The following is a 26910-nucleotide window of genomic DNA, read 5'->3' on the forward strand; positions in this document are numbered from 1 at the left end:
GTATCTCTGCTGAAAATATTTCATGCCGAGTCGAGCGTGGCACTGCCCTCAAATCTGTACTATGCAATCTTTATTCCTAAATATTGTTAATTATAGTATCATAATACATTATGTATTAGTATTATTTTATTTACATTTATTTGGGGCAGAATTTGTCCTTCTTCTAAATTTCTAGGGATCAACTAGAAAAACGAGTTTGTGTTATGAAAGATATTTCTTTATATCTCTACAAATGTATATTCAAAAATATATATAGAAATCTGACTCCATTTCACGGTGTTATTCAAACAATTTCCACGAATTTATTGAACTTTTCTCTTACCAGCCAGGCTTCTTGACGGTCTGGGCCAACCACATAAAGTTTTGGCCGCTTGGCGCTGCGTGCGCGAGCTTATAAGTGACCGGAACCGCAGCTCCCTGCAACGCGCCAGCACCTACAACAACATCTACAGCCGCAGCCGCAGCAGCCACAGCAGAAGCTGGAAGCCGCAGCCGCAGCCAGTGCCAGTGCCAGCGATCTGCGACAAGATCTCTGAGCTTGTGGCTTTTTCAGTGAGCGTGCGAGCGGCAAACGGTAAACAACACACGAAAAAAAGCACAGCGAAGAAAATTTTGAAAAGTCAAAAATCGTGCGCCTCCAACAACGCTGCCTCGCGCCCCGCTTGCCGACTAATTGAAAACAAAAATACATGCAGTGCCCACAAAAATAAAAAATCAAACGAAAATCGTATCCAAAAGATGCGCGAATTTGTGTTTTTTATGCCGAAAGTTGAAATAATTACGCAAGGCGGCAATTGACGGCACGTGTATGTGTGTGTGTGTGTGTCTGTGTGTGAGAAGTGGAAAGTGAATAAAAGACATTAGAAAAACTGGAAACTTGCAATTATTGTGAATGCTTATTAATTGTCCGCAGCGAGTTGTGCAATTCGAGAGGCAAAACAAAACAAATGGCCTCCAACGGTTGTGTACAAGCTAATTAGCTAAAGTTATTTACTGGTCTTATCAACACACCAGTTGGAAGCGTCCAACGCCAACCACTATCGCCCGTAAGTTTTCTCTAGACTAGAGTCTGGCGTCTGAGCAAAAAGCCCGTTAAGCAAAAAATATATATGCATACAATATATTTAACTGAAATTGTATAAACAAATATCAAAACGAAAGAAAACAAAACCTGTAGCTCTGCAGTCTCATCATCTTCATCATCATCTTCGTCGTCGTCGTCGTCATCATCATCATCATGATGTTAAAGTTCTTTCTTTCTAGCGTTCCAGTAGCCAAGTTAGCTTACTTTTGACTTTTGCGTTCAGCGCCCGACAACCGTTCGTTTGTTCATCTTTATTTGCCGCCTGCGCCCATTGTTGTCTCTTCACACACACACACACACACACACATACCAACTAGCACATAACGCACATACACAGACACAATTTACAGCTGTTTCATGCGAAACCAGTTTTCCACTTTTTTCAGCTAAGTTTCTAGTGATATTTAAAGCTGCAGCAGAAAAAGAAGTAGCGCTTAGATACTTGCAACTAGTTTTAGGAGGCATGCTGCAACGAAACTGAAAGTTTATGCGGCTGCCAGCTTTGGCTTCTGCTGCCCGGCATTATAACCCAGCAAGCATTTTCCATTGCCGCCGAATTACGGTTTTCATCATTCAATCCGGGGGATATATCGATGGTTGGAAGCAAGGGCGTAGGCAGCTTTTACCAAAGGGGGGGGCCCAAAAAATTAAAATTTTGATTAAATAATGCACGATGCATTTAAAAAATAACTTATGCATATGATCAATGAAAAAACTTCAACAAATGCAACTCAGATCCATTTTAAGCCGAAATAGTGCGTCATAATAATGAACGTGTTATCTGTATAATTGCTTTCTCCTGACCTTCCCCTTTCGATAAATGTATTTTTTAATTTTGCTACAAGACTTAAATATGTACAAAAAGGGAAGATTTCTGAAATATTGATGTATTTTGAGCATTCCAAGCATTTGAAGCTAAAAAAAAAAACATCTTTTAAAAATACCTGACCTCAATACTGCAGACTGGCTTTCTCTTGACCTGCCATTTTCTATAAATGTACTTTTTAATTCTGCTACAAAAAGGGGCGATTTCTGAAATAAATTTAATAAAAATATAAAACTTATTCAAATTTCTGAGGTGACAAAAACGTGTACAAGAAAAATGAAATGGAATAGTACGAAGTTTCATTATAGACTATAAATCTATTTATACCAAATGCTAAACTGCATTCAAATTCCTTTCTATAAGCGTCACAACAGAAAGCTAATTACAGTTAATAGATATATTATATTTGTCTATAATTACAAATTGTTGCTTAAAAGTAAAAAAAAGTCATTCCAACATCTTTAATAATTGCAAATTATTTCATCAGCAATACATGACATGAACATCTCATCAACGGATTTTATTTTTATAAAGTTTTGCAAAACATTGGAAGGTAAACGTTCCTTAAAAAAAAACACACACACACACACATGCTTATTATTTAATCTAATGGGCAAAGCAAATGTAGAATAGCAGAATAGAATGTTTATTTTAGTTTGTATTTATCATATGAGATAATGCGGCTGTTAAAATTTGAACAAATACACAATTTTTGACAACGGGCTTGCCTGTGCAAATTGCTTCGTTAACATCGAAATTTCCGGAGGTACATAATAATTTCAGTCGCTTTAGATGGATTTTCGTTTTAATAAAGAACAAATTTAAAATAAACCGGTTTTTTTTCTTATTATATTATTATTCTTATCTCTGAAACACTAATTATCTTAGAAATTAATTGCGATTTTTAGAGCAGAATCCAACATCAAACCCCTTTCTTAACAAATAATACAAGCTTAGACGATTATTAGGTTAAATATTTAAGCAATTGATAATCAGAAAATTTTCTTTTGATGATAAACCCAATTAGCAACAACAATGTAATTTTCTGCTCTTAATAATTCGAGTAGACACGAAATAATTGAATATTTTTATTCAATCTAACAAGTTCAATTATTTTTGACCTACATATTTGGATTTGTTATTTTCCAAAATTAGATCTTAACGTCATCGTCTTGTTGATATCCAGCTTCAATATTTGTGGGGTGATGGGCGTTACGGCTCTGCAGCTGACCATGGGCTAGCGGGGTTTTCTTTTTGGACCTAGCAGTATATACACTGAATACAATCTCTATAACCTTCAAACTATAGTTCTAGAGTTAGCCCTGCAGTAATCGAAATTTAATTAAAAAACTTCTTGCTTAGCTTAAAAACTTCCAAATATTTTTTACATTTCATTCCTTAAAATGATTGCAAAATTGTTTAAAATATCATAAATAATAGTTGCCGTAACATGAATCGGCAAACCTATAGCAGAGCAAGGTTTTGATCCTCGGACCTCTGGGTTATGGGCCCAGCACGCTTCCTCTGCGCCACTCTGCTTCCTTTTAAACTCCGACACAAGTTCAACCCCTTACATACTAAAAACCACCCTTGTCGGCCGCTGAGACTATACAAACCACCTTTTAAATAAAGCTCGGCAAATGTTTATCGCGCCAAAAGCTACCGTTAAGCAAAGCACTTCAAAAGCTTGTCGGCAAGCTTTTTATATTCAACATTTTTCAGCGATAGTTTCGCGCCAAACTCTTGGCAGTTATGTAAAAATAATAATAATACTGAATAGTACTGTGAAAACCATTTAAGCATTTGGAAAATAAATTAAATTATTGATTAATTATTAATTGCTGTTTTTAGATCAACATCGCCTTTGCAGTAACGAGTAAAATACAGTAAATTGTTTTCTCTTTTTAACCTTTTGTTAAATTTTTCAGCTGGATTTTGAAGTAGAAATCTAAGCGGCTGGTTAGCGGGTATCAGAATTCTTCCATAATGCATTGCTGCTTCACATAAAAGGTGACAATAGAATCTTAGAATCTTACCAAGAATATTCATTGAAGTTGTCCGCCTTATTAGAGTATCGTGGGGGGCTGTAGTTGTCCCCCAAATCGTTTGTAGTTGATTTATCAACCAAGTGTCATGTTCAATAGATCAGAAGAACTAATACTTGTAAATATACTTTGTGCTTAATAAAGGGCATGCATTTAATACTGTACCTGGAGGATAACAATGATTATCATTGTGGAATATTCCGCGTTGAATAAATCCGAGATATCTGAACTTCGGCTATTACGGTCCAAAAAAAAGAGCGCCAAAAGCTCAAACCTCAATCCCAGTGAAATTCTGTGGAAAATATGTATAATATAAGAAATTACCCAATATTTAAAGATCAACTTATCAGCAGAGTACATTAAACATTGACTTATTTAAAGAATTTGATAAGCAGTATGGCTAAGAGAGTTATACAAAAAATCCAGCAATGATATAAAAAATGTTTGTGGAAAAAGTGTATGGGTTTTTCTATCTCTCCATTTTCTGTTACTTTCTAATAATTGAATAAATATTAATAATTTAACATCAATAATTTAATTTGGTTTTTCTGTTCAGCCCTCTTTGTAGAAAGGGCACAAAAGTTTACAGAATTATTTATTCAGCTAAGAACTGCAAAGTGTGCTGGAAGGAAATGTTTTTTTTTTTCATTTTCTTTCCACTTCTCATTGTAACATGCAATGGATTGGACAGCCATTTAAGCCTACAATATTTAAATTTTATTCAGTTAATATATATGAGTACAAAATATGCATACAGTTACTAAAATAGAACTACAACTAAGTTGCATTGTCTCTTCACATCTCCACGTGTCCCCCCGTGGTCCTAGAAGTCCTCGTCGCAGAAGCAACCGTCCCGCGAATTCTCCACAATCCAGTCCAAGTATTTAGTGACGCGTGTATAGACACCCGGATAGTTGGGCCTGGCACAGCCATTGCCCCAGGATACAATGCCAATCTGTTCGAAGCGTTTGTCGTCGGGTCGCAGGCGCACCAAAGGACCGCCGGAGTCGCCCTGGCAGGAGTCGCGCTCCCCCACCCCCGGATAACCGGCGCACATCATATTCTTGGTGATCATCTTCTGGGTGTAATTCGTCTGCGCCACGCAATGCTCGTTGTCCAGTACGGGCACCTCGACCTCCTGCAGCAGGCACGAGGGCTTGCCATCCTCCTTTAGCGTGCCCCAGCCAGTGGCAATGCCCCGCGTGCCCACAAACAGGTCGTTGCGCTGCTCCGCCCGCGGCAGACAGATGGGGCGTATGAAGCTGGTGATCGGCACGCGATCGTTCAGACGCAACAGCGCAATATCGTTGTCAAAGTTGGAGAAGCTGAACTTCTGGCTGAAGGCGCGCAGCACGAAACGCGTCTCGGGTCGCTCCTTGTCGTTGCAGCGATCGTGCTCCCCGAACGTGACCTTGATCATGAACCACATGAAGCCCTTGACGCAATGGGCGGCCGTTAGAACGTACCGATCGTTGATCAGAGTGCCGCCGCAATAGAAACGATTAAAGTAACTCAACCGGGCCATCCAGGGGTATTCGCTGACGCCCGTCGTGGTGCCCCCAACAATGCGTGACTCGTCGTTCCGTTCGCCGCATCTGCAAGTAAAGTGGTTGTCATGTTAACTAGAAGTTGCAAGTGCAGTGGAAAGCAGTGTCCGCCTCATACGCTAAGTACACTCAGAAAAAAAGAAGAGATCAAATAACGCCAAAGAAAAGCAGGGCGTTTGATGCCCAGAATTCAAAAATCAACAATCCTTTTTTTTTATGAACAGCCTAATACTGGCAAGTGTGGGGACAACATTTTGTAAGGCTTTTTATTCTATTTCTATAACGAAATATTTCTCTCTTTGTGATTTTAATTAAAATGAAAATGAAATTAAAATCCGTTAAAAAAGAAAGCGATTACTCTTCAAAAATAACTGCAGTTCCAGTTTAGAAAACTGACCATGTCGTAAAGGAAATAAAGGCTCAGCAAATGAATATAATGAAATAATAGAAAATTTGCGTATAAATTTATATATACATATGTGATAAAACGCCACAAGGTTTTAGTATTGAAAAGTAAAAAATAAGGAGTGGTTTATATAGTGTTTTTTTTTTTAAATCACAAGTTATTTTCTCTCTGGAAGAGGGTTTGGACATGGGGTTGCAGGATGGCGCTACAGGCCACAATCAATCTTTTGTTCTATAATGGGTTCGGTTATCAATGAGCTTTTTTCAACCATCTAAAAAGTGATAAAAAGTATAAACAATTTTAAAATCATATACTTCATTATCTTTCTCTCTCTCTCTCTCTTTCTAGTGAAACGTGATAAGAAAAGATATTTATACATTAAAGTCTTATACTTTTTCCGAACTTTAATTAGATATCTGTATTTGTATGACATCTTGAAAAATATATTTTTCGACCCTAATCACACTTAACCAACTTTAATCCAAATTTTCAGCATTCTAAAAGAGCTTTTCAAATAGCGAATAATTACAAATTTTTAAAACCTTTCAAAACCAACAAACTCTTTAAAAAACTCTACTTTTTACATATCTTCAAAATATATTTTTACATAAACCACAAAATAAAAATTTAAAATAATGCAATTTTGAACATTTAATTTATCATTTAAATTTTAAGAAGGTTCATCGAACGAAAAAGGGCTCATTGAAAAATTCGATGCTAATATTAAGTGATACATAATACGATCTGCTCCATCACCTCGATCAGAACTGTAACTGCAGTGTCAAAGTCTCAAAATATTGAAATAATTTGCAATGACCTTTGCTTAGGCACAGATAATTAGTTCAACCATCAGTGGCGAACTATCAATGGGGATTCCCATGATGCTAAATGGGATGATTTTTTGTCTTCATGTTTTTGACAAGTGTATGTATGTAGTTGCAGTGTGTGTTTAGGCCCGGCCGTTAGTCAATAACTCATGACTGATGACCCTAATCAATATGCACAATAGTTGGCCAGCGTTGTCGATGGCGTTGTGGTTGTCATTGGCATTGCCATTGACGATTGTCTTTATGCTAATGCCCCGCAAACGGTCAGCAACCTCAGACATCGCTTAGACAATTTAACAAGACCCATTAATAAAGCCATAAAGAAAGTGTCAACGAGCTTTATGGTCAATAAAAAGAAAGGGCATGGCTGGCGATTTGCAGTTTTTCCAACCGTTTTAGTTATGCGCAGCATAATCAGCATTTTTGGCATTTCCTTTCTTTAAAACTGGTTTCGGGGCATCAAAATTTCAACAAAAAAAGTAAAAATCTCAGATCTGTCCGCCAGTCAGTCAGACAGCCAACCAGGCAGCCAGCCAGCCGGTTCGGGCCAACCCAAAAAAAAGGAAACACTGCAAGTTCTGGCGCACGTCTTTTTTGTTTTCGCCACAAAATCAATCGCTTTCAACAACAAAAAGAACAACAACAGTAACTACCACAAGCATGTATCAACAACAACAAAAAGATGAAGGCGGCTTAATCGTGTCAATGCCCCATAAAACTTAAGGCGCAGTCTTGGCCAAGGCAAGATGTCCCGAAAAGAGTCAGAAATGTGCGACCTACTTAAGTGAATGCGCATTATCCAACAACAACAACAACAACACCAACAAACCTATGTACCTATGTATGTGTATACTATACTATATATATATATAAGCGTGTTCGTTCGCATGCGTCATACATATGAAAACCTTATATGGCATATCATATACAATACAAGTATAAAACACATCGGCTGTGTTTTGGCCGCTTTGCTTTTGACTGTTATATGTAAAATGCAAATTAGTCCAAGCCTTTTTTGTATAAAATAATAAGAGGAATAAGAACTGGTTTATTATACTAAGAGCTGAACTTAAATTAAGCGCCAATCGGTTTATAAAAGACGCACATAATCTGTGCGAATTGTAAAGCAGAAGGAGAAAAAACAAAAACACAGAACTAAGAGATTAGGCCTTTCTATCAGATACATAGAAAAGACAATAAGGCCAAGCAGTTGTTTTATTTTCTAGATTTCATTTATACAAACCAATTTGTTTGCCCGTTAAAGTTGTCCAACTGGTAGTAACGAAGCTCTAAGCGTTGGTGAATTACTTAATTTGTAGAGTCAATCAAAATATTTACGAACTTCTTTGGCGCTACCACGTGTTTGTCAAAATACTTCAGCAAATGTTTTCTCTTTGATAAGTTTGATAATTTTATATAATTTTTAAAGCGAAAAGAATTTAAAAAAAAAGAAAAGAAAAAAATGCAAATACAAAATATGGCATCCCTGCGGTCAGTTGTTTTGAAAGTGCCTTTTAATGGAAAATTTTTGCACAACAGAAGAATTCCCACAAAAAAAGGAAGACGTCAAAAATTTTCCGATGAACAACAAACAAGTGCAGATTCCGTAAAGGATTAATCTCTGAATTAAATTTCAGTATTCCTTGAATTATTTAACATTAAAAGACAAACTGAGAAACTAATGATCCAACTAATTGGACTATATATATATATATATCGAAAGAGGCTGCTATCGCCACGAATATTCGGTTCACAACAAAAGAAAGAAAAGTCATTCTCAAAAGTTTTAATAATTCACAATGAGTAGGTTCAAAGAGGACCTAATATTAATTTAGAGTGTTTAAATAGACGTCTCGGATTCAGAAGTACCATAAAAACAGTTTAGGGCATCTCTGCTGCCTGAATAACAATTCAATATTTTGGCTCTTCCATATGAGACTAGCGAGTCTACCATACTATATAGGTTTCAATCCCCAAGTGCTTAGATGGACATGGCTCAGATGATGCTTCAAAGAAGCTAAAGTTAATGCAAGATGCAGCCAAACAGTATCCATTCGATCGATAAATAATAGAGCACCCATTACAAAGCACAAAACTTTTCATTTAGAAAACTGGAGATCGAGGAAAACACATTTGACAACGCTTGGAAACGCATTTCGCGCCTTCACCTTCAACTCAAGTGTTATTCGTGTATCTGGCTCTGTAGTATGTATCTGTACCTCCGTACTTTGTATTTAATTTGCACAAACACTTCTTTTTCATGTGAGGCTACGACTGCAAATTCTTTGGTTGTTGGCCGCTCCTACTCGTAAGTGACAAATGCAATTCCCCAGGCAATGATCGCATGGAACGATCGCATGCTCGAAATGGTCTGAGCAATTTGTAGAAGGAATTTCAGGAATGCTTTCAGAACGCAATTCTATAGAGAAAAGCCAGAGTTGGTCGGCTGGTCGGTCGGTCTGTGGGGAAAAGAAGGCAGTCGCATGAAAAATGCTGAAAATGCCGGGCTGTTAAGGTCAACTTACGAGTAACTTGAAAAGTGGCTGCGACAAAAGTCTAAAGTGCCGCCGCCTCTAGAACCAAGGTTATAAAAGTGCCAATGCTGGCCAGAATGAAATGCAAAAAAAAGCATACGAGCTGAGACAATACTCGAAAAAGTCTAAGGCTATGCTCAATGAATTTATGCAATTAGTTGCCATTTATGCCAAGTCATTTATTTTCTTAACGGCTTTAAGAAATAAATCTGTTGACAAACTGACAGTCGTGCTGAGAGACGATGGGGTTTGGGGGATCAGTTGATCGCGTGCTGGTCGCGAAAAACAAGCAAAATTATTACTATCATAGACGAGTGGAAGAATATATACTCTACTTGTACTCGCACTAAGTTTCAGATATTTCGGAAAGTTGTTCTAAATTCAAGCTGCTGAGACATCGATCCGGCTAAATCAAAATAAGCAAAACAATATAAATATATTAAAAATTAAATGATTTGATATACAGAAATTTGATTAAAAGTCTTATGAAATTATAAACTTGAATGGGGAGGAAAAGCTATTAAGCGACAAATATTTCCCTGTAAAGTTTTATATGATATGGTAGAACGACAAGAACAAAAGATAGGAAATATCTGTTGGAACATAAAGAGATGAATTTGTAGATAGATGGATCAATAGATGAATAGAAAGAAAATTATAAACAGATAATTATGGGTAGATATAATGATATAGAGCTTGATAAATGTAAGAAGAAAGACAGGTAAATAAATATATATGTATTTATCATATATAAAGATGATAGATCATAGATCAGCAGATTGCTGTGTGGATATATAGAGCAACACGGAGAAATCTGGTTGAACAGATGGTTTTAGAAAAAGAAGAGTGTACATTCAGTACGGATTTATTTACCATATGTACAGAACGAACAGAAATTGCTAGTCGAATAGTAAAAAGAATAAGGTGATTAGATATTATTATAAAAGTTATATTAGAACCTCCTATGCTTTCAAGCTAAGATGATAAAGTTCAAATCTTCCGATCCAATTATTAAATCAAAAGAAGAAACAAATTGGATCTCTAGCAAAACCAATAATACTTAGCTATAGGCGGAGGTAACTTTATATTAATAAATAGTTAGAGAGATAGTTTTGGACTGATATGATAGTGAAATTTTAATAGAGGACAACTGTAAAAAGTGATTTAGAAATGCTCTTTCATTACAACTTTACAAATTTCTCATTTCCAAACATATCTTCGAGAGTCTGTGTGACAAACCCCAATCAGTTGTTGAGCATTCTTTTAGCAAGAGTATTAAACTAATAATAGTAATAAATAGTAAATAGAAAAAGGAAAAAGCATACATAAATGTATCTGTATCTTTAACTGTAAGCGCTATTTGTGTGTGACAATGACATCGAGCTTGTTGCATGTTGCATGCTTTAGTTGTTGTTGTTGCTATACTATAACCGATAGTTGTTGTTGCTGTTCCTGTCGGCATGACCATGACAGCTTTTTTCTTCCTCATCATCCTCTTCTTCTTCGCCTGCCTACTGTTTGTATCTTTTTGCTTGCTTGGCTCACCTGCAGGAACATGTGGCGGTCTGTTCTTGAGCCGATGGCGAATTGTTGCGATTGAAGGCACCACCAAACCAATTCTTGATCGGATTCTGTCGGGATACTGGTTTGGTAGCGGCATCCAGAACACTTGTTGCAGTCGAGACGATGTGCAGCTTCTTTGGCTGTTGTTGTCCATAGGCCTGATACTTGCCCGGTATGGTTGCTGATGTCGACGCCGAGGCTGAGGCTGTGGATGAGAATGAGGTGGAGGATGAGGTTGAGGCTGGGGATGGGGCTGTTGCTGTTGCTGTCGTCTCGCCGATCAGACTGCCAATGATGCAGGAAATGATGGCCAGCATTAATTGTAAATGACGTAAGTGGAGCAGCATTTTGTGGCAGTTGTTGTTATGTTGCTGTTGCTGTTGTTGTTGTATTTGTATTTGTTATGCAATTTCATGCATCAAACTTAATGGGCGCCTAAACGGTTTGTCGCCGTCTCCGTCTCCGTTGGGACTCCTGCTGGCTTCGTTGTGTCGGCTCGTTTGCTTAAACCGTTAGCCAAAGAATGCGCTTTGAATTATTAAAAGTATTTTTATCGCTCTTCTTCACACCTCGTCTTTTTTTCATAGATTGTGGAAGTAAATATGTAAATCAATTGTTATCGAATTGTTTTTTTTCACGCGTTTTCACTGAACAAAGCTCTGTCACTGCTTCTTAGCTATTATTTTTATTTTTGTTATACATTGACGATCTTTATCTGCATCTGTATTTATTTATCAAACCATTTCCACATCCACGTAATTCAAACGGTCAACAAGTCGCGTCGAATTCTTCTTTATTTTTTTTTTATATTTTGCCTCGACTGTCTCCTCTTTTCGTACCGCACACGCGAAAGTTTGCAAACAAACTGACAGCGACAGTCGCCGACTTTAAGCTCTGACCATGGCCAGGCTTGCTGCTGGCTGCGCTGCCGGCGTCGCTGCTCCCTCTCTCTGCGCTGACTGCAAAGAAAGCATGTCCGTATGTAACGCCGCTGCCGATGTCGCGCCTGCGTAGCCGGCGTCCGCTGAATGCGAGACGCAGAGACAAATGAGGAGGCGCATTCTACTCTTTATTTATTTTTTTATTTTTGTTGTCCCCGTTGTGTTCTCAATATGCTAATGTGACAGTTTGTTGGGTGTATGGGTGTTGCGGATATGCGTGTGTGTTTGTGGTTCTTTCTCGACATCCACACTTTGTTCTGCTCTTCTTCTGCGTCTGCGTCTGTGTCTGCGTGTGCGTCTATGTCTGGGCCTGGTTACGAGTGTTGTCAATTGTCGTTGGCGTCGCCGCTTAGAGTTTGTTTATTATGCTCAAAGCGTTCATACACCGCGAGAATTTAAACGCATATTTGCAATGAGTAAATTCTTTGACAATGGTTTTCTTTTATAACTCTATAAAGAAGTAATAGTATGCTATGGTGGCGCCTAATTATCCCCATTTGGCAATATATATTATGCATATACATGCTTGGGTAATTTTAATATATACTCCCCTCAAAGGGCACATATATGAAGAAATTTCCGAACTCTATCAATTTGCAAAATACTCAAAACGTATTGCAGTTCTTATTTAATTGAATTAAATACTTATTTAATTTGAAATATCAAGGTACCTTGTTGGGGAAAATTACACTTGAATATAGATTTCTTATCCGTTTCAAATTAAATACATAATGTTTATGACATACTGTTAACATTCGACCAATTTGCATTCAAATTATTTGCCTGGCCGACCCGAGCTTAAACCACATCGCTCGAAATATGAAACAAAAAATTTATTTTTAATGTAAGGTAAATGATTTTATTTTAATTTATTGAAGAATTGTTCAGATTAAAACAAATAATTTTTTTTACATATATTCGGAAAAGTATAAACCACAAACAATTCAATTACAAATGATCAAGTTTCAGCATTTCGCAGCAAAAAGTATTCCAGTGACATAAAAAAAACTAATAAAATAAAGGATCCTTTTCAACAACCATGGGATTATTGGTATTCTAAATCATGGGAACTAAATCCCAGCAACAAAAACTTAAAAATCTATGAACAATTGAAAATTTCAATGAAACAAATTGTAGATAAAATTATGTGTGGACATGGGATGTTATTTACTTTCTGCTCTATGGCTTATAATTTTATAAAACATACAAAACAATAATGTTATTCTAATATTCCAAATATTTCACAATCAACGTTTTATGTCATTAAACATAAACAGAGAATTGTGTAAATGTATTATATGCCTTAATCTTGCTTTCCTAGGAATATAGCACAGGCTCTGTTTTCACTTTGTAAAATAGGTTTTTTTCAGTGTAGTCAAACCAATAAGTGTTCTGTAATAAGTACCTCGTAAACACTCAACAATGTCGTAAGAGCAGAAATGAAAACTAAAAGTATCTATCCAGGCGCTTGCCCAAACAAATAAAAAAATCTTTTAAATTAGCGAAATAAAAAGTATATAGAGTCACATTTTAGGAAATATTAGAATCAAGCTTCCAGTGAACTTTTATTTGTTCATTTTTATTATTATTTTACCACTTTACCACCGGCATGAGCATGCGAATTTTTATTGATGTAAATATTTAACATATTTCTCTTTGATGTTAGCCGAAACTTTTCACTCACACGCCAAAGAAAAACTACAAAATCATGCCAAAGATGAGTTACAAAAATTATATAGATACTTGAAATATTCGCATTCATTGAATGAAATGAAAGCAGCAATATGAAAATAATTAACATATTTTTATTACAATCTATTAGTGTACATATTGTTTATTCGTATCAGTGGAGGAACGCAATGGGATGCTTTGTGGTTGGTCCATTAAACTAATTAGCTAAATGCCACAACACAAACAAAGATATGTAAATGTGCGTGTTTGATTTTTAATAGAATTTAATACTTTTAATTGCGTTAAACTTGGCATAGCATCAAACGCAATTAAAAAATCAAAACATTTTAAATGAAATTATTTTATTTTAATGTTCTGTGTTCATAGTTCATCTAATAAGCTTATGTGCCACAAGTAACCTAGTTTGTTGTTTTATTTAATTTAGTTAATTATGAATATGTAAAACAAAAGTGTGAAACGAAGAGGAATTTTTCGAATTCTAAATTATATATAGCATAACATTGATTGTATATTCTTATAAATAAATAAGTATTCCCTTCCAGTTGTCTTTTGAGCTCGACTTCCAATTTTTTTCAAGGCCTAATTCAACAGCATTACAATGCTAACCGCACGATGATTCCAATGGGAACTAATAAAATGAAGGAAATAACCGACACATGTAGCTTAATTCATAAAACTATAACCTACTGAATTATCGGAAAACGAAAATGAACTTAATAAAAGCTTTAATGAAAATGTGATGCAAAATGAAATTTTTTCCTGGGATGTCCAAACTAACTAAAAATGTCTATTTATGAGACATATCCACAACTTGAAAAATTTTATAAAAGTGCATTCTGTCAGTTATAATTTTCTAAATTTAAAACTTTCTGGTTAATCACTCGTTAAATAGTAAATAGTTGTAATACTTGTATTTAAAGAATCATTAAAATATGAAATGTATGTTGTGATTTATATTTCTAAGTATCTTTTCAGTTCTTTCGCTCGTTAAGTTGCTTATTACAACTAAATTCGTCTTAGTTAAGTTGTTGTTTAAAGTTGCTGTTCGAAACTGTTGTTGTCCTTAAAAAGAGCATTTCTATGTCTCCATATACACACAAATATTGTAGATGGTTGGATTTTCCTTAATGCGGTGCTGTTTAAATAAATCAATTATCATTACAATAAATGCAAACTTGAAGAATTAATAATTAAAGTTTCACATATTTGAAGAACTCTTCAGCCTGTGTCTTTATCAATTAATTTGCATTTAAAGTGAGGCGCATAAGCCAGAGAGTCAATAACCCGTGCCGAAAAGCAAACCATAACCAGCACAGTCCGTGTTCCTTATTAATGGAAAACATGCAAATTTAACTGTCTTTCTATCTTTTACAGCTAATTATTAATTAAAAGCAGCTGCTGTGCATCGACATCGACGCCGGCCAGTTAGAAATCCAGGGAGGCGTAAAGCGCATCTCGCACAGACATGCGAGCATCTGAAGTGACGGTTGCATAACAGAATTACAAAAAAAAAAAAAAAATAGAAGCAGCAAAGAACAGCAACAACGATGAGCAACAGGCTGGATCTGTTGGATGCGCAGCTACCGGCAAGCGAAGCAATGCCGATTGGTGTGGAAGGCACGTCCAACGCAAGAAGCGGTGCGAGGAGAAAGACCAAGAGGCGTGGTGGGAGGCGAGCTGCGGCAGCGGCAGCGGTGCATGGACGGGAGAGCATTGGCAGCGTCAGCTCCACGCTCTACAAGGCATTTCGCGAGCGCTTCTTGAGCGGCAACGCGTCCACATCCAAGGTTGGGGACTATAGGGAGTTGCGCCAACGCGATGCGGAATCGGGCCAACATTTGGATGTTGTTGCCGATGCCGAAAGTGTTGGGGAGGAAAGCGACAGTGGAAGTCGGCTGAGCAGTAGCAGCAGCAGCAGCGTCGAGGATTTGTTTGTCCACGAGACGCGACGCAAGTGGCGGCGGAAAGGCTCGGGCAGGGGGAGCTCCAGGCAGCGCCTGAAGGTAAGTCGTAGATCCCAACACGATTGTCAGCTTTCCTTTGCTTTAGACCAACTATTTGGGCATGCGCAGTCGATGACAGCCAGACGCAGAGTCGATGTAACGTTTTTTATGAACGAACGTGCTCGGCCTAATGATCAGCACCATGAAATGCCAAGAAATTGGTTCAAACCGAACACACACTCCCTCATCTATATGTATCTTTAAATCGTGTGTTTTTATTTTAATTCGTTGTCGTTCGTTAGCTCCGATAATTGTGTTGACGCTTAGCGATTGTTTTATTAGATAATTTCATTTAATTATCAGATTTAAATGCCAACTCATTATTTAATGGGAACATGGAGGCCTGACACATTTCACTTTCATTTGCGCGACAGCCTAATTATGCGAAAATGCTTTTATAGCTTTGATGGGCAAGCTATTGACCTGATCGGTGACACACAAAATAGGCGTAATTTTTTGCTCTCTGCACATGTGAAAGTTTAAAGGCAACCTTGAAATACTAATTGTTGTACTCGTGCCCTGTACCCAAAGGATTCAAAAGTCCAATTGCCACATGTATGTAACAGGCAGGAGGAAGCGTCGCAGGCCCCATTTCATGAGCTCATGATCCGCCCTGTCTTTCCGGCCTCTTCGTCCGTATGAGCAACGGGTATTTTATTCATATAGTGTATATTCATTTTATTGTTAACCCATACCGATCATTGTATTTCTGATTTAACAATTTTTTGTTGTTGAAAATATAAAATTAAAAAAAAAAAAAAACCTTTTATCAAGTAAAATTTAAATTCACACCAATCTCTTTTATGATCTTAATTGACTTTATAGACGTTTCATTTAATTGACTTTCAGAGCTTGACTTTTTGACTAAGACGAATTTGATTTTAACTTTTGCAAAGACGTTCAGAAATAAGAGAATGATATTAAATAAAACACAAATTTTAAAAATCATACCATAATAAAATATAATTATAGTTCAGTGATAAAGTTAAGTAGAAATTCTATCTCCTTGGTTTCTAGATTTCGAGTTGATTTAACTAATTAGTGTGGTCATTTGATCTTTGTTTATGAATTTATAGTGTGAGATGTACTTTTATATATATAAATAATTTAAAAATTTAAAATAATTGAATAATACGAGTAAACGATTTTAAAAACGCGAAAACATTAATTAAATGATTAAATGTTAAGTTTTTAATACTTTCACAAATATGTTGGTGAAAGTAACTGTTTTCCTTCTGTAAGATATTTCTTTACCGGCTTAGATATTTAAATATGATTTATTTCTTAACTAATTTAATTTATCTCATCTCAAAATAAATATGATTAAAAGGTGCAATTTTGAAATCATAACACTATATTTCGATAGCTTGCAATTTTTTAGAGTTCTCGTTGGCATGATGACGGAAACGCTCCGTATTTTAATTTATACATCTTGTACTTTGATATTTTGTAAGGTAAATCACTTAAAAACCAGCAAGAAGTAGTTTTCTCAAGTAACAAGAAAAATTTTCTATGTGGTTACTCCTTTCTAGAGTCAGTTGTTTAAATAATCGATAACAGCATTTCAGTGAAAATGCAAATTATAAATTTTGTTTAAAGCTTACACATAAATAGTACTAATTATAGAAATGTATTAAATTTTATTTATATTCAAGCCACTGTTCGAACAGCTGTTTAAAGCTCTCCGATTGTTTACAAACAAACACTAGCAAAAGCTCCAATACCTGCAAATGGCAAAGTAAGAGAGAGAGAGAGAGAGAGAGAGAGCGGCTTCCGCGCAGAGAGCCATAGTTTGGCGCTTTTGAGTGCTTTTTGCCGGCTTTTTGTTTTCCACTCGAAACCTTGTAAAATGCCGCCTGCTGTCTTCATGACAAATGGCGGTTGCTTCAATGGCAAATGGTCGGCGGTTCAAACTTAAATCTCAGCGGCGGTCGCGCTTTATATATGGCTTGTAGTTGTATGTAGCTGTTGCAGTTGTAGTTGTTGTTGTTGTTGTTCTTCCCCTTCTTCTTGTTGTGGCCGCCCTTTTTTAAGCCATTTCGTGCTCCAATGGACTTTAAAATTTGTGCGCTTAAAGTTGTGGCGCGTGTTTGGCTTTATGTTTGTTGCCTCTATTTTTTGTTTTGCTTTAGCACTATCTATCTTTCTATCTATCTACGTATATTATATGTTGCTTGCTTTATGCTGCGTTCGCTTTGTTGCTGTTGCTGTTGTTAGTTTTATTTTTGGTTTTTCTGCTGCTTGACTGCACACGCTTAACTGTGCGGCAACGGCATTTGTATTTGAGTTGCCTTCATTTTGTTGTTGTAGCTGTATTTTTGGCTTTGCGGGCGTGTTTGTTGCTGTTGGCAACATTGTTCTTGTTGTCGTTGTTGTTGTTGTTGCTGCCTGATGCTGCGCCATAGCTGCGGTTGTTGTGGGAATTATTTAACTAGGCACATTCATTTCACAAACACACAAAGACGCCCAACATACTCGTACACTCACATGCAATGGTGGAGGGGAGGAGAGACGAAAGGAACAGGACGTGGCCATTTGTTGTTGTCGCACTTGCCGCGGAAGTTGGTTTCCTTTCGCCGTCGTCGTCGTCGTCGTCGTCGTCATCGCCGCTGCTTGCAAAATGTTAAAAATGAATAGCCAAATTGTGCGCCACAGTGTCGCCAAAAGTGCAATCACAAGACCCAGATCTGTGACAGTGCTTGGCTTGGCTTGGCTTTAACTGAAGCTGCTCATTTGTTTTTGTTTTCTTTTTTTTGGTTTTGTTTTTGTTGGCGTCTGTGCTGTCGGCCTATCAGTGAACGGGCCAACAACTCAGTTGCCAATTACACTATCAAACAAAACTTTGAATTTATCTGTTAATGCACAGCATTTGAACACGCTTTTATAATGGAATCTTTCGAATGAATAATTTAAACATTTCCAAGATTAAGATGAATTAAAAATTAGCTGTAAAAATTCTGTTTTTGACTCGCTTTTATAAATGTGCTTTAATTATGTTGGAAATGTATGATAATTTAATGATTCTGTTTTTAAATTACAATAAATTTTAATTAATTAACTCTGAACGATGAATCTACAAATCATTTCTAAATATTTTTGCAACTACTTCAAAAGCTGTGCATAATAAAAAAAAATGCATTCACCTTAATAATATTCCCTTCTATTTTTTGTTTTTCTGACAACATGAGTTTTGTTGCATAGTGCTATCAGTAGGGCCCAAAAAAGTATGCAATATATCGCATCAAATTACATAAAATGCTCTGAAAACGCAGACCCCCTGCCAGCAATGAGTATCAAAAAATATTCCGGTCGAGCAGATTCTTATATGAATTGCTCTCAGCACTTCAGGTGCCACTTACAAGCATACGTACATATGTATATAGAGGACTTCAGTATATTCAGCATGTCGTAAAATTTTTCAGCGCTACATGATTTATGTGGCAACGTTTAATGCCTTCTTAATTACATTTTATGTGCCAGAAATTTAAGAAAAACAAGCGTCGGAAAATGCCAGCTGGTTGGACCGAAATGTTTTTGGGCACAAATCATATTTTCTTTGGCCGGGATTCGCATAAAAAAGCAGGAAACCCAAAAAATTCCGCCACGCAGCTGTGACGACAATACCATAAACATACAAGGGTAGGGATAATGGGGAGAGGGAAAGGTCACACGGCTGCCTTTCACTTGTACTTTCACTGCAGTCACATGTGTGCCAGGCAGTTGGCTATACGTGCCCCCCTTACACGGATGAAAAGAAAATCTATTTGGCTATTTGGCCGCGCAACGAACAACGGCCAACAGTGGATAGGATGAACCCGCTGGGATATGTGGGCCAGACATTTTGTGTATTCAGTTGAATTTTTGCCATTGCAGTTCATTGAAATGTGCGACCAAAATACACAATTACACATGTATTCACATATTGCCGCATTGTGTTTGACTGTCCCGGAATGCGTTTGAGTGTGTGTGTGTGTTGCGTCAGCTGGGATTTCAATGCCTAAAACTATGTAGCGATGGCACGGAACAAGGTTAAAGCTTAGCCACAGTCATGGATATGCGAGTGTGTGTGCGTGCTTTGTTTCAAGCCCTCCAACATTTATAGAGCATTTAATTAAAGTGACTCTCACTTAATCACAATTGAAAATACATTCTATGTACTATTTGCAATTCAGGGCTGTTAAGCCATGTTAATCCTTGGGCACGAGTTTGGAGGCATCATTAGTAGAACAATAGCATGAAAGAAAAAGAGAATCGACATTGAAAAAATAGTAATGAATAAATTCCTGTCAGTATATAGAAGATAGAATCTGTCACAGTAGATCCATTTATTTCAGCTGTTCTTACCCACACCTTCGACATCCATTGTTATAAAATTTAATTTTAAAAGCTTCCTATTCAAATATTATAAAAAGCACTGATGAACTAGAAAAATATTTAAAAAAAAAGAACAGAAAGAGTCCAACTCAAAAACGGAAGAGCAGTAATTAATTAATCACTAATTGATCATGTTATTTAGAAATACCTGCTAAGGATTTTGTATAAAAACGCCAAAGCTTTTCAAAAAAAGTTAAGTACGTACCAAAGAACGAGCGCGTTCTCATCTTCATAGTAATTTCTGAAAAATTCTAGTGTTACACAAAGCGTAAAATCAAAAGTGATTGAAATTGTAATGAATTGTAATGCCATTTGGTTTCCTTATTATGTTATTTCCAGCTTTCAACTTATACAACATATATATATTTTCGAAATCTTACGGAGTACGTATACGTAATTTTTTTAAAGGTTGAGTCACTTAATTTTTCCGATGTATATTATTTCAGGATTGATAATCAAATATCTATATATATATATATATATATATATATATATATATATATATATATATATATATATATATATATATATATATATAGATATATATATATATATATATATAGTTTTTATCTAACTTCAATATGTCAGTTAAACATGATTCAAGAATATTCTTGGTGGGCCACTAAAAATGTTTGTTTTGTCGGCTGTAGTTTATAAGTTCTGCAGGTGTAATTGTATTCTGAATGCACATACTTGTATTATTAAACTATTTTCTGTGCATCTCTCATTTCGTTCTTACAACTCCACGTTGACAACAATGCAAAGTTATTAAAAATTTTAAAAGCAACGGCCAAAACGTAACCTATGAATACGTTTGATCTCCAAACCACAATCAGCTCAATCAGATTAGGGGCTTATTCCACTTCATAGTGTACCTAACTTTTTACCTTTTGGTATCTACATGTTTTGCTTTCTCCCTTTGGAGAGGTGTAATTCGCATTCACCTTTTAATCCTTTAAAACACCAGAGCTTTAAAAAATGCAGTAGTTTTCGAACAGATATCGCTGTAATTTGAGTCAACGAATTTTTCATCCATGGCCAGGTCTCTCGTGTTAAACAAACAAAACAGGCAGTGGCGACAAAAAAATATAAAAAAATTGAACTGAAAACTACACACAAAATGCAATTCATTTAGTTTGAATCGCGTACCGGTGCCGTCGCTTGTAAATGCCACTTTCAGAGGCCAGGGCGGGACCATGTCCGTGTCCAATACGCCTCGACTCCATGGCATGTCGTTCACATTTACATTTTACAAGCCAACGCGCTGAATTAAACGACAGCTGAAAAAATTGAATGCAAATTTTTCTCTTTATTTTTGGTTGCTGCTGTTAATAATTTGCAACCATGGTCCGCAGCTTAGCGAACGTGCGAAGGTCAACCGTATTTGTACAATTCATAATGTGGAAAACAATTGTTTTTGACAAGTGAAATATTTTTGCAGTAGTTTGCCATGAAAAGTCGTAGCGGGGGGAAAAAAGTTTTTGAATGGTCCCAAGCTTATAATTGAAACGCCTAAGTGGGGCATTCACATTGGACATTACAATAAGAATGGCAAGAAATCAAGTAGATGTGGATTTGGAAAGTTGAAAGTTCATTTCATTTTAAGCCTGATGTTAGGTTTGCATTTTTAAGAAATTTTTTGTACATTTTGGGAGGAGGGTCATGAGTATATGACGTTCCTTAGTTTTTAGATTACCTTAATGTACATATATTATTGGAAGTTATATCGATTAGGTAGGATGGAATCTGTGTCGGAGAAAGGTTTATTTGGCATTCTCTGGACATCAAAGAACCACAACATTAATAAAACTGAAATGGATTAAAGTCTTAATAGTGGTCCCATAGACAGACATGCGGTCCAATGCTTTCTACAGAAGCTGTCAAGATGAGAAAGTGAAGAAAGGAGCACTTGTCAGAATTAGACTCATTGCTTTAGGGCGACCTTTCCAATATGAACTCGCAGATATACCATACCCTTTGGAAAAGGGAAGAGAATTGGTGTATAGTATATTTCAAAACAAACTTAAAACTTAACTATGTACTTAAAAATGAAATTTATCAAATGGATATCCAAGAACTTCTGAAATGTAAACGGCTTTCAATTTGGAGAATGTTGTGACATTATAAAACGTTTTAAGAGTTGTTGGAACCGAATATTTAATTTATGAACATTTATTATAAATAACATTTGTGAGCGCCAACAATTAAAGCAATTTAAAACAAATGTAGATTAATAAAACGTGCTGAATACCTAAAAATTGAGAATTGATTTAATTTATAAGTCAAATAACTAACTTCTATAACTACTCATTTAGAACGGATTGAGAGAAATTTGTTTCGATTTTGTTATGTTTCGATCGTTGTTATGAGAGCATTTGTTAAATCATGGGTTTTTATTATTTATATGAAACTAAGCGAATTATTCCAAGGTATTACTAAGGTCTATTTGCTTAAAATATTACTTATAAGCCAAAAATGTAACACCAAGTTTCTTTTTTGGGCTTTTTTGCATTTACTTTCAGAATCCACCGTTATGTACTAGAAAGACTCTAGCAGTGATAGTTTTTACATTCCTAGCTTTATTGGTTTTGACGCTGATCTCCATTTTGGGTATCTACGTACTGCGTGTTGAAAATCTCCACCGCCCCTCTACTCTAAGAAGCATTGACCTAACTGAGGTAATTTACGGAGCATTTTACGCCAACGAATTCAACGGCAGTTGGACAAAGGATGGCAATGTGTTATACAAAGATGAAGAGGTAAATGAGACAATATATGTTTAGCTATAAAGATAAATGATCGAACTGTCCCTATACAGGCCATTGTGGAGTACAACACAAAGACGCAGCAACGTACAATTTTATCAAGGAATGCACATCAATATTTTCACTACGAAAAATCAGCCGACGGAAAGTATTTGCTGCTGGCGAAGAGCCGGCAAAAGATCTTTCGATATAGTTTCTTTGCTCTCTACGATATATTGAACCTGAAAACGGGTCTACTCACCCCATTGACCATAGAGAAGGAGAGACCCTTTCTGACTCTGGTGAAATGGGCGCCCATGGGCAATGGATTGATAATCAATTACGAAAATAATATATACTACAAGCCGAGGGCATTTGCACAGGAAATTGTCATAACAAGGGACAGCAACACAATGGTCTTGAATGGCATACCGGACTGGGTGTATGAGGAGGAGGTCTTCAGCTCCAACGAGGCCATGTGGTTCAACACGGCTGGCACCCAGTTGGCGTTCATACGCTTCGATGATTCTCTCACACGATTCATGGACATGCCGGTGTATGGTGAGGCGAATGATTTGAGTTTCCAGTATCCAGAACATAGGCAAACGCCCTATCCTAAGGTTGGCACGCCCAATCCACGCGTACAACTGTTTGTGGCGAATCTGGAGAATGCAATGGGCGGTAGAAAGTTTCTAAGTGAGGTTCAAGTGCCTACTAGACTCCAATCGGGAACGGATCATATTATTTCAGTTGTTAGTTGGCTCAACGAAACTCATGTGCTCTCCACCTGGATGAATCGCACACAAAATGCCGCCTATGTGATGTGCTTTGATGGTCTGAGCAACAAAATGGTGAGCTGTTAATGGTGTTGTATAATATCGGTCTATAATCAGATTTTAAATTTATATGATAAAGTTATAGTATAATCCACAAAAGGATGGTTTGGCAGTTGATAAGCAAAAGGGATAATTCAACTTAACGTTGAACGTTTACACACCTCAGCTTCTGAAGTAATTATGAACAACTTGTTATAGAGATAGAAAGCTTTTTTATATTTTACCTTCGACACACCACAAAACCAGCTTTGTCTTTTTCTTTTTTTAATGTATTTTTTGAATCGATATTATTATTGTGACCTCGCTCTCTGAAATTATATATGTACATATTTATATTCTATATCGTAACTTTCTCAATGTCCTGGTGTTAATGAAGAGCCCCACTAATTACTGTAGTAATAAATACCTTACAAACCTGCAGGATGTGCTACAAATGTAATATTTCTAGTAAAAAAATTCTCATTTAGGCGAAGGCTTTATTTAATTTAAAAAAATTATTTCAATTAAATTTAAAATCTTGTAGTTTCCTTAAATTCATTTGATTACTAACCTCATAAAACTCCTTTATTTCAACTTCTAGCTGTATAACATCGAGTCCAAAACTGGTTGGATAAATATCTTCAGTCCACCCTTTAGTAATAACGACTCCACGCGAATTGCCTTAATACTTCCGTACAACAACTACAAACACATTACATTGCTTTCAACCAAGGCAAACGCCTCCGAACAGCAGCATCCCGTAGCCCTCACTGAGGGTAACTTTGTGGTGGACAGCATACTCCATTGGGATCCTACACACGATCTCATCTTCTACTTGGCCAACACCGCGGAGCATTCGGAGCAACTACACCTTTATGCCATTAAGGCCCAAAGCGGCGGCAAAGAGGAGCCCAAGTGCGTGACTTGCAAGCTGATGTCATCTGACAATGAGGAGCAGAATTATTTTTCAGCCACTTTTAACAATCAAAAGCAGATTGTGATTACGTCACTGGGTCCGGGATTACCCGCAACAGCCATCTACGAATGGAGCTACGAAAACTGTAAGCAAAACAGCAAACAAAAGCTATAGACGAAGTAAACAATTTACAGTGCTCTAAGGATGGTACTAAGTATCAGGGCGAATTATCTAGGAAAATTATTTACATTTATCGCTTTAATTTGAAGAAAATATTGTGTAATAGAAAGGGTATAGGTTTATAGTCCAATTATTGTTAATAATACCACTTTCCACTTCGTACATCTATACACTTTAAAAGTTGAGCCCAAAAATTTGAATACAAGCAATTCTAATATCGAATCGTTGCACTCTGAAGTCATTATATTTTCCTCCATTTGCCAACAGTTCAACTATCACTTACAAAATTACTGGACTGGGAGACTAATGACATGCTGCGCTCTAAATTGGAGGGCGTAACCTTGCCCAGACGCGAGATACATACCTTCGATATTGGAGAGGGTCTGACGGCAAAGGTGTTGTTACATTTGCCACCAAATTTGGATCGAAGCGGTAGGACGAAGTACCCTATGCTTGTAGATGTCTATGGAGGTCCTGATTCCTTCTATGTAGGTGACATTCTCCAGATATTAGAAGCTACATTAAATTTAATCATTTATTACAGGTAAACAACAAATGGTCCATAGACTGGGGCAGTTATCTATGCATCAATGAATCGGTTATTTATGCCAAAATCGATGGACGTGGCTCGGGCATGCGTGGTGAGAAGCTTTTGAATGCCATCTATAGAAATCTAGGAACTGTAGAGATTCAGGATCAGATTTCTGTCACACGGTAAGTAAAACTACGGTCAGAGAGGCAAATATTCTGCATTAATAAATCTGTCGGCGGTTTTTTGAAGCAGAAGACTAACCTTCAATGAAGATGCGGTATTAGTTTTTATTGGAGTATTATATTCAAGACAAAGTCGCCAAATTGTTAAGCTTACATAAGGCATCTTTATACTGAGACGAGTTTTCATTTCCTTGCAGCAAAGTTACTCAAAAATTCAACTTTGTGGATGCCTTAAGTATAGGTATCTGGGGCTGGAGCTATGGCGGCTATGCAGCTGGCATGGCCTTGGCCACTGATGACTCAAAAGTATTTACATGTGCCGCCTCAGTAGCGCCTGTCACGGATTGGAACTACTATGGTATTTCCAGCCATTCTGTGAATTGTTGTGTGAATTACTAATCGCATCATTTTCGTAGACTCCATTTATACGGAGCGCTATATGGGACTGCCTAGCGAAAATGAGGCTGGCTATGAAAATTCGCGGCTATGGACGCGTGCCGATCAGTTTCGAGGAAAAAAGTATATGTTGGTCCATGGAACTTTGGACGATAATGTGCATTATCAGCAAGCCATGGCTCTGGCTAAAAATCTGGAACTGCGTGATATTTCGTTTACACAGATTGTGAGTTGCATTTTCTATATATATTATATGTTACTGTTTTTATATTCGTGCCTTGTGTAGAGCTATCCTGATGAACAACATGGCTTGATTCATGTACGTCCTCATCTGTATCATGCGCTGAATCGTTTCTTTGGCGACTGCTTTGGAAACAAACACTTAATGGAAAGCGGCAAATAATATCTACTCAAGTGCAATTTTAGCTGACAATAGCAACCGATGTTGCTCAACTGTTAAATAAAGCAATTGTTGAAGTCTTATATTTATTAACTCCGAATTATTAGTTTAATGTTGATTTGAGACAAAGTTACGAATTGAGGCAAGCTCATGAATCGATCCAAGTTTTAAAAAATGCAAATACAGGATTCCAAAACAAGCTTGGTTGCTACAAAAATATTAAACAGCTCCGGCAGCACGCCATAATGACTATTCTGATAAGTTTCTCAAACATGTTTGGCCTTAATGTCTTTTTCTGGCTTGGGCTCCTGGTTCGCTTATCGACTTTAACCAAATTTGGCACTTGGCCAAAAAATATGTTTACAAACATTTGTTGAGACCTAAAAATGTATCGAGTATAGCAAAAATTTATTGTTTATTAATGGGTTAGCAAAGTGTGTCTGAATGAAATAAATAAATGCGTAAACAACATAAAAAAGAAAGTTATAAAATATATGGTGAGGCCTGAATCAAACAACATCTATTAAACAAACAAAAGGCTGTCCGAAAAAATTAATCTACCCATACCATGTCAGTGCATGAGATCTACTTAGATGTTTTTAAATCCTTCATGCAATGCTTGGCAAGTTGAGCTTCTTTAAAAAGAATTAACTTTCGAAGTTCTTGAATTGTCGATGCCCTTACAGTAAAGCTCAATAAAACATAACCATTGAACTTACCCCTGCAGCTCACTTTTCAATTGGCTTTCCCTCCTGAATGCATAAACGCGTTGCCTAGCAATTCAAATAAACAACGTTAATTTTTTTCAAGCAATCGAAGCAGTCCAAAGAACACATTATAGCAGGCCTGAAAATAACAATCAACCAAACGAGGGTAAAATAAAATTCAATAATATTCAGTATG

At 36.6% G+C, this 26910-nt stretch overlaps 2 protein-coding genes and 1 non-coding gene across 3 annotated transcripts; 1 reads left to right on the plus strand and 2 right to left on the minus strand.

Moving 5' to 3' along the window:
• The first annotated feature begins 585 nt into the window (after positions 1-585).
• LOC115633043 (venom dipeptidyl peptidase 4-like) lies at positions 586-26473 on the plus strand. The gene is made up of 10 exons (XM_030530387.1): positions 586-1046; positions 14840-15468; positions 22365-22601; positions 22661-23437; positions 24003-24462; positions 24765-24985; positions 25042-25211; positions 25409-25569; positions 25628-25833; positions 25894-26473. The coding sequence occupies exons 2-10, from the start codon at positions 15013-15015 to the stop codon at positions 26008-26010; spliced, it is 2805 nt and encodes a 934-aa protein (XP_030386247.1). The 5' UTR covers positions 586-1046; positions 14840-15012; the 3' UTR covers positions 26011-26473.
• Trnam-cau lies at positions 3378-3449 on the minus strand. The gene has a single exon. It is a non-coding gene; the product is annotated as a tRNA-Met (tRNA).
• On the minus strand, positions 4779-11179 carry LOC115633044 (venom protease). The gene is made up of 2 exons (XM_030530388.1): positions 10815-11179; positions 4779-5550 (listed from the first exon to the last, which is right to left on the minus strand). The coding sequence occupies exons 1-2, from the start codon at positions 11177-11179 to the stop codon at positions 4779-4781; spliced, it is 1137 nt and encodes a 378-aa protein (XP_030386248.1).
• Positions 26474-26910: the final 437 nt, after the last annotated feature.

This window comes from Scaptodrosophila lebanonensis, unplaced genomic scaffold, assembly GCF_003285725.1.
Source record: "Scaptodrosophila lebanonensis strain 11010-0011.00,11010-0021.00 unplaced genomic scaffold, SlebRS2 tig00001415-arrow-pilon, whole genome shotgun sequence".
NCBI classification, from domain to species: Eukaryota; Metazoa; Arthropoda; class Insecta; order Diptera; family Drosophilidae; genus Scaptodrosophila; species Scaptodrosophila lebanonensis.

Coding starts and splice junctions, on each gene's coding strand:
- LOC115633043 (XM_030530387.1), top strand. CDS start 15,013: ATGAGCAACAGGCTGGATCTGTTGGATGCGCAGCTACCGGCAAGCGAA. Junction 23,438..24,002: donor ATGGTCTGAGCAACAAAATG/GTGAGCTGTTAA, acceptor TTCAACTTCTAG/CTGTATAACATCGAGTCCAA. Junction 25,212..25,408: donor GATCAGATTTCTGTCACACG/GTAAGTAAAACT, acceptor ATTTCCTTGCAG/CAAAGTTACTCAAAAATTCA.
- LOC115633044 (XM_030530388.1), bottom strand. CDS start 11,179: ATGCTGCTCCACTTACGTCATTTACAATTAATGCTGGCCATCATTTCC. Junction 5,551..10,814: donor ACCGCCACATGTTCCTGCAG/GTGAGCCAAGCA, acceptor CTTTACTTGCAG/ATGCGGCGAACGGAACGACG.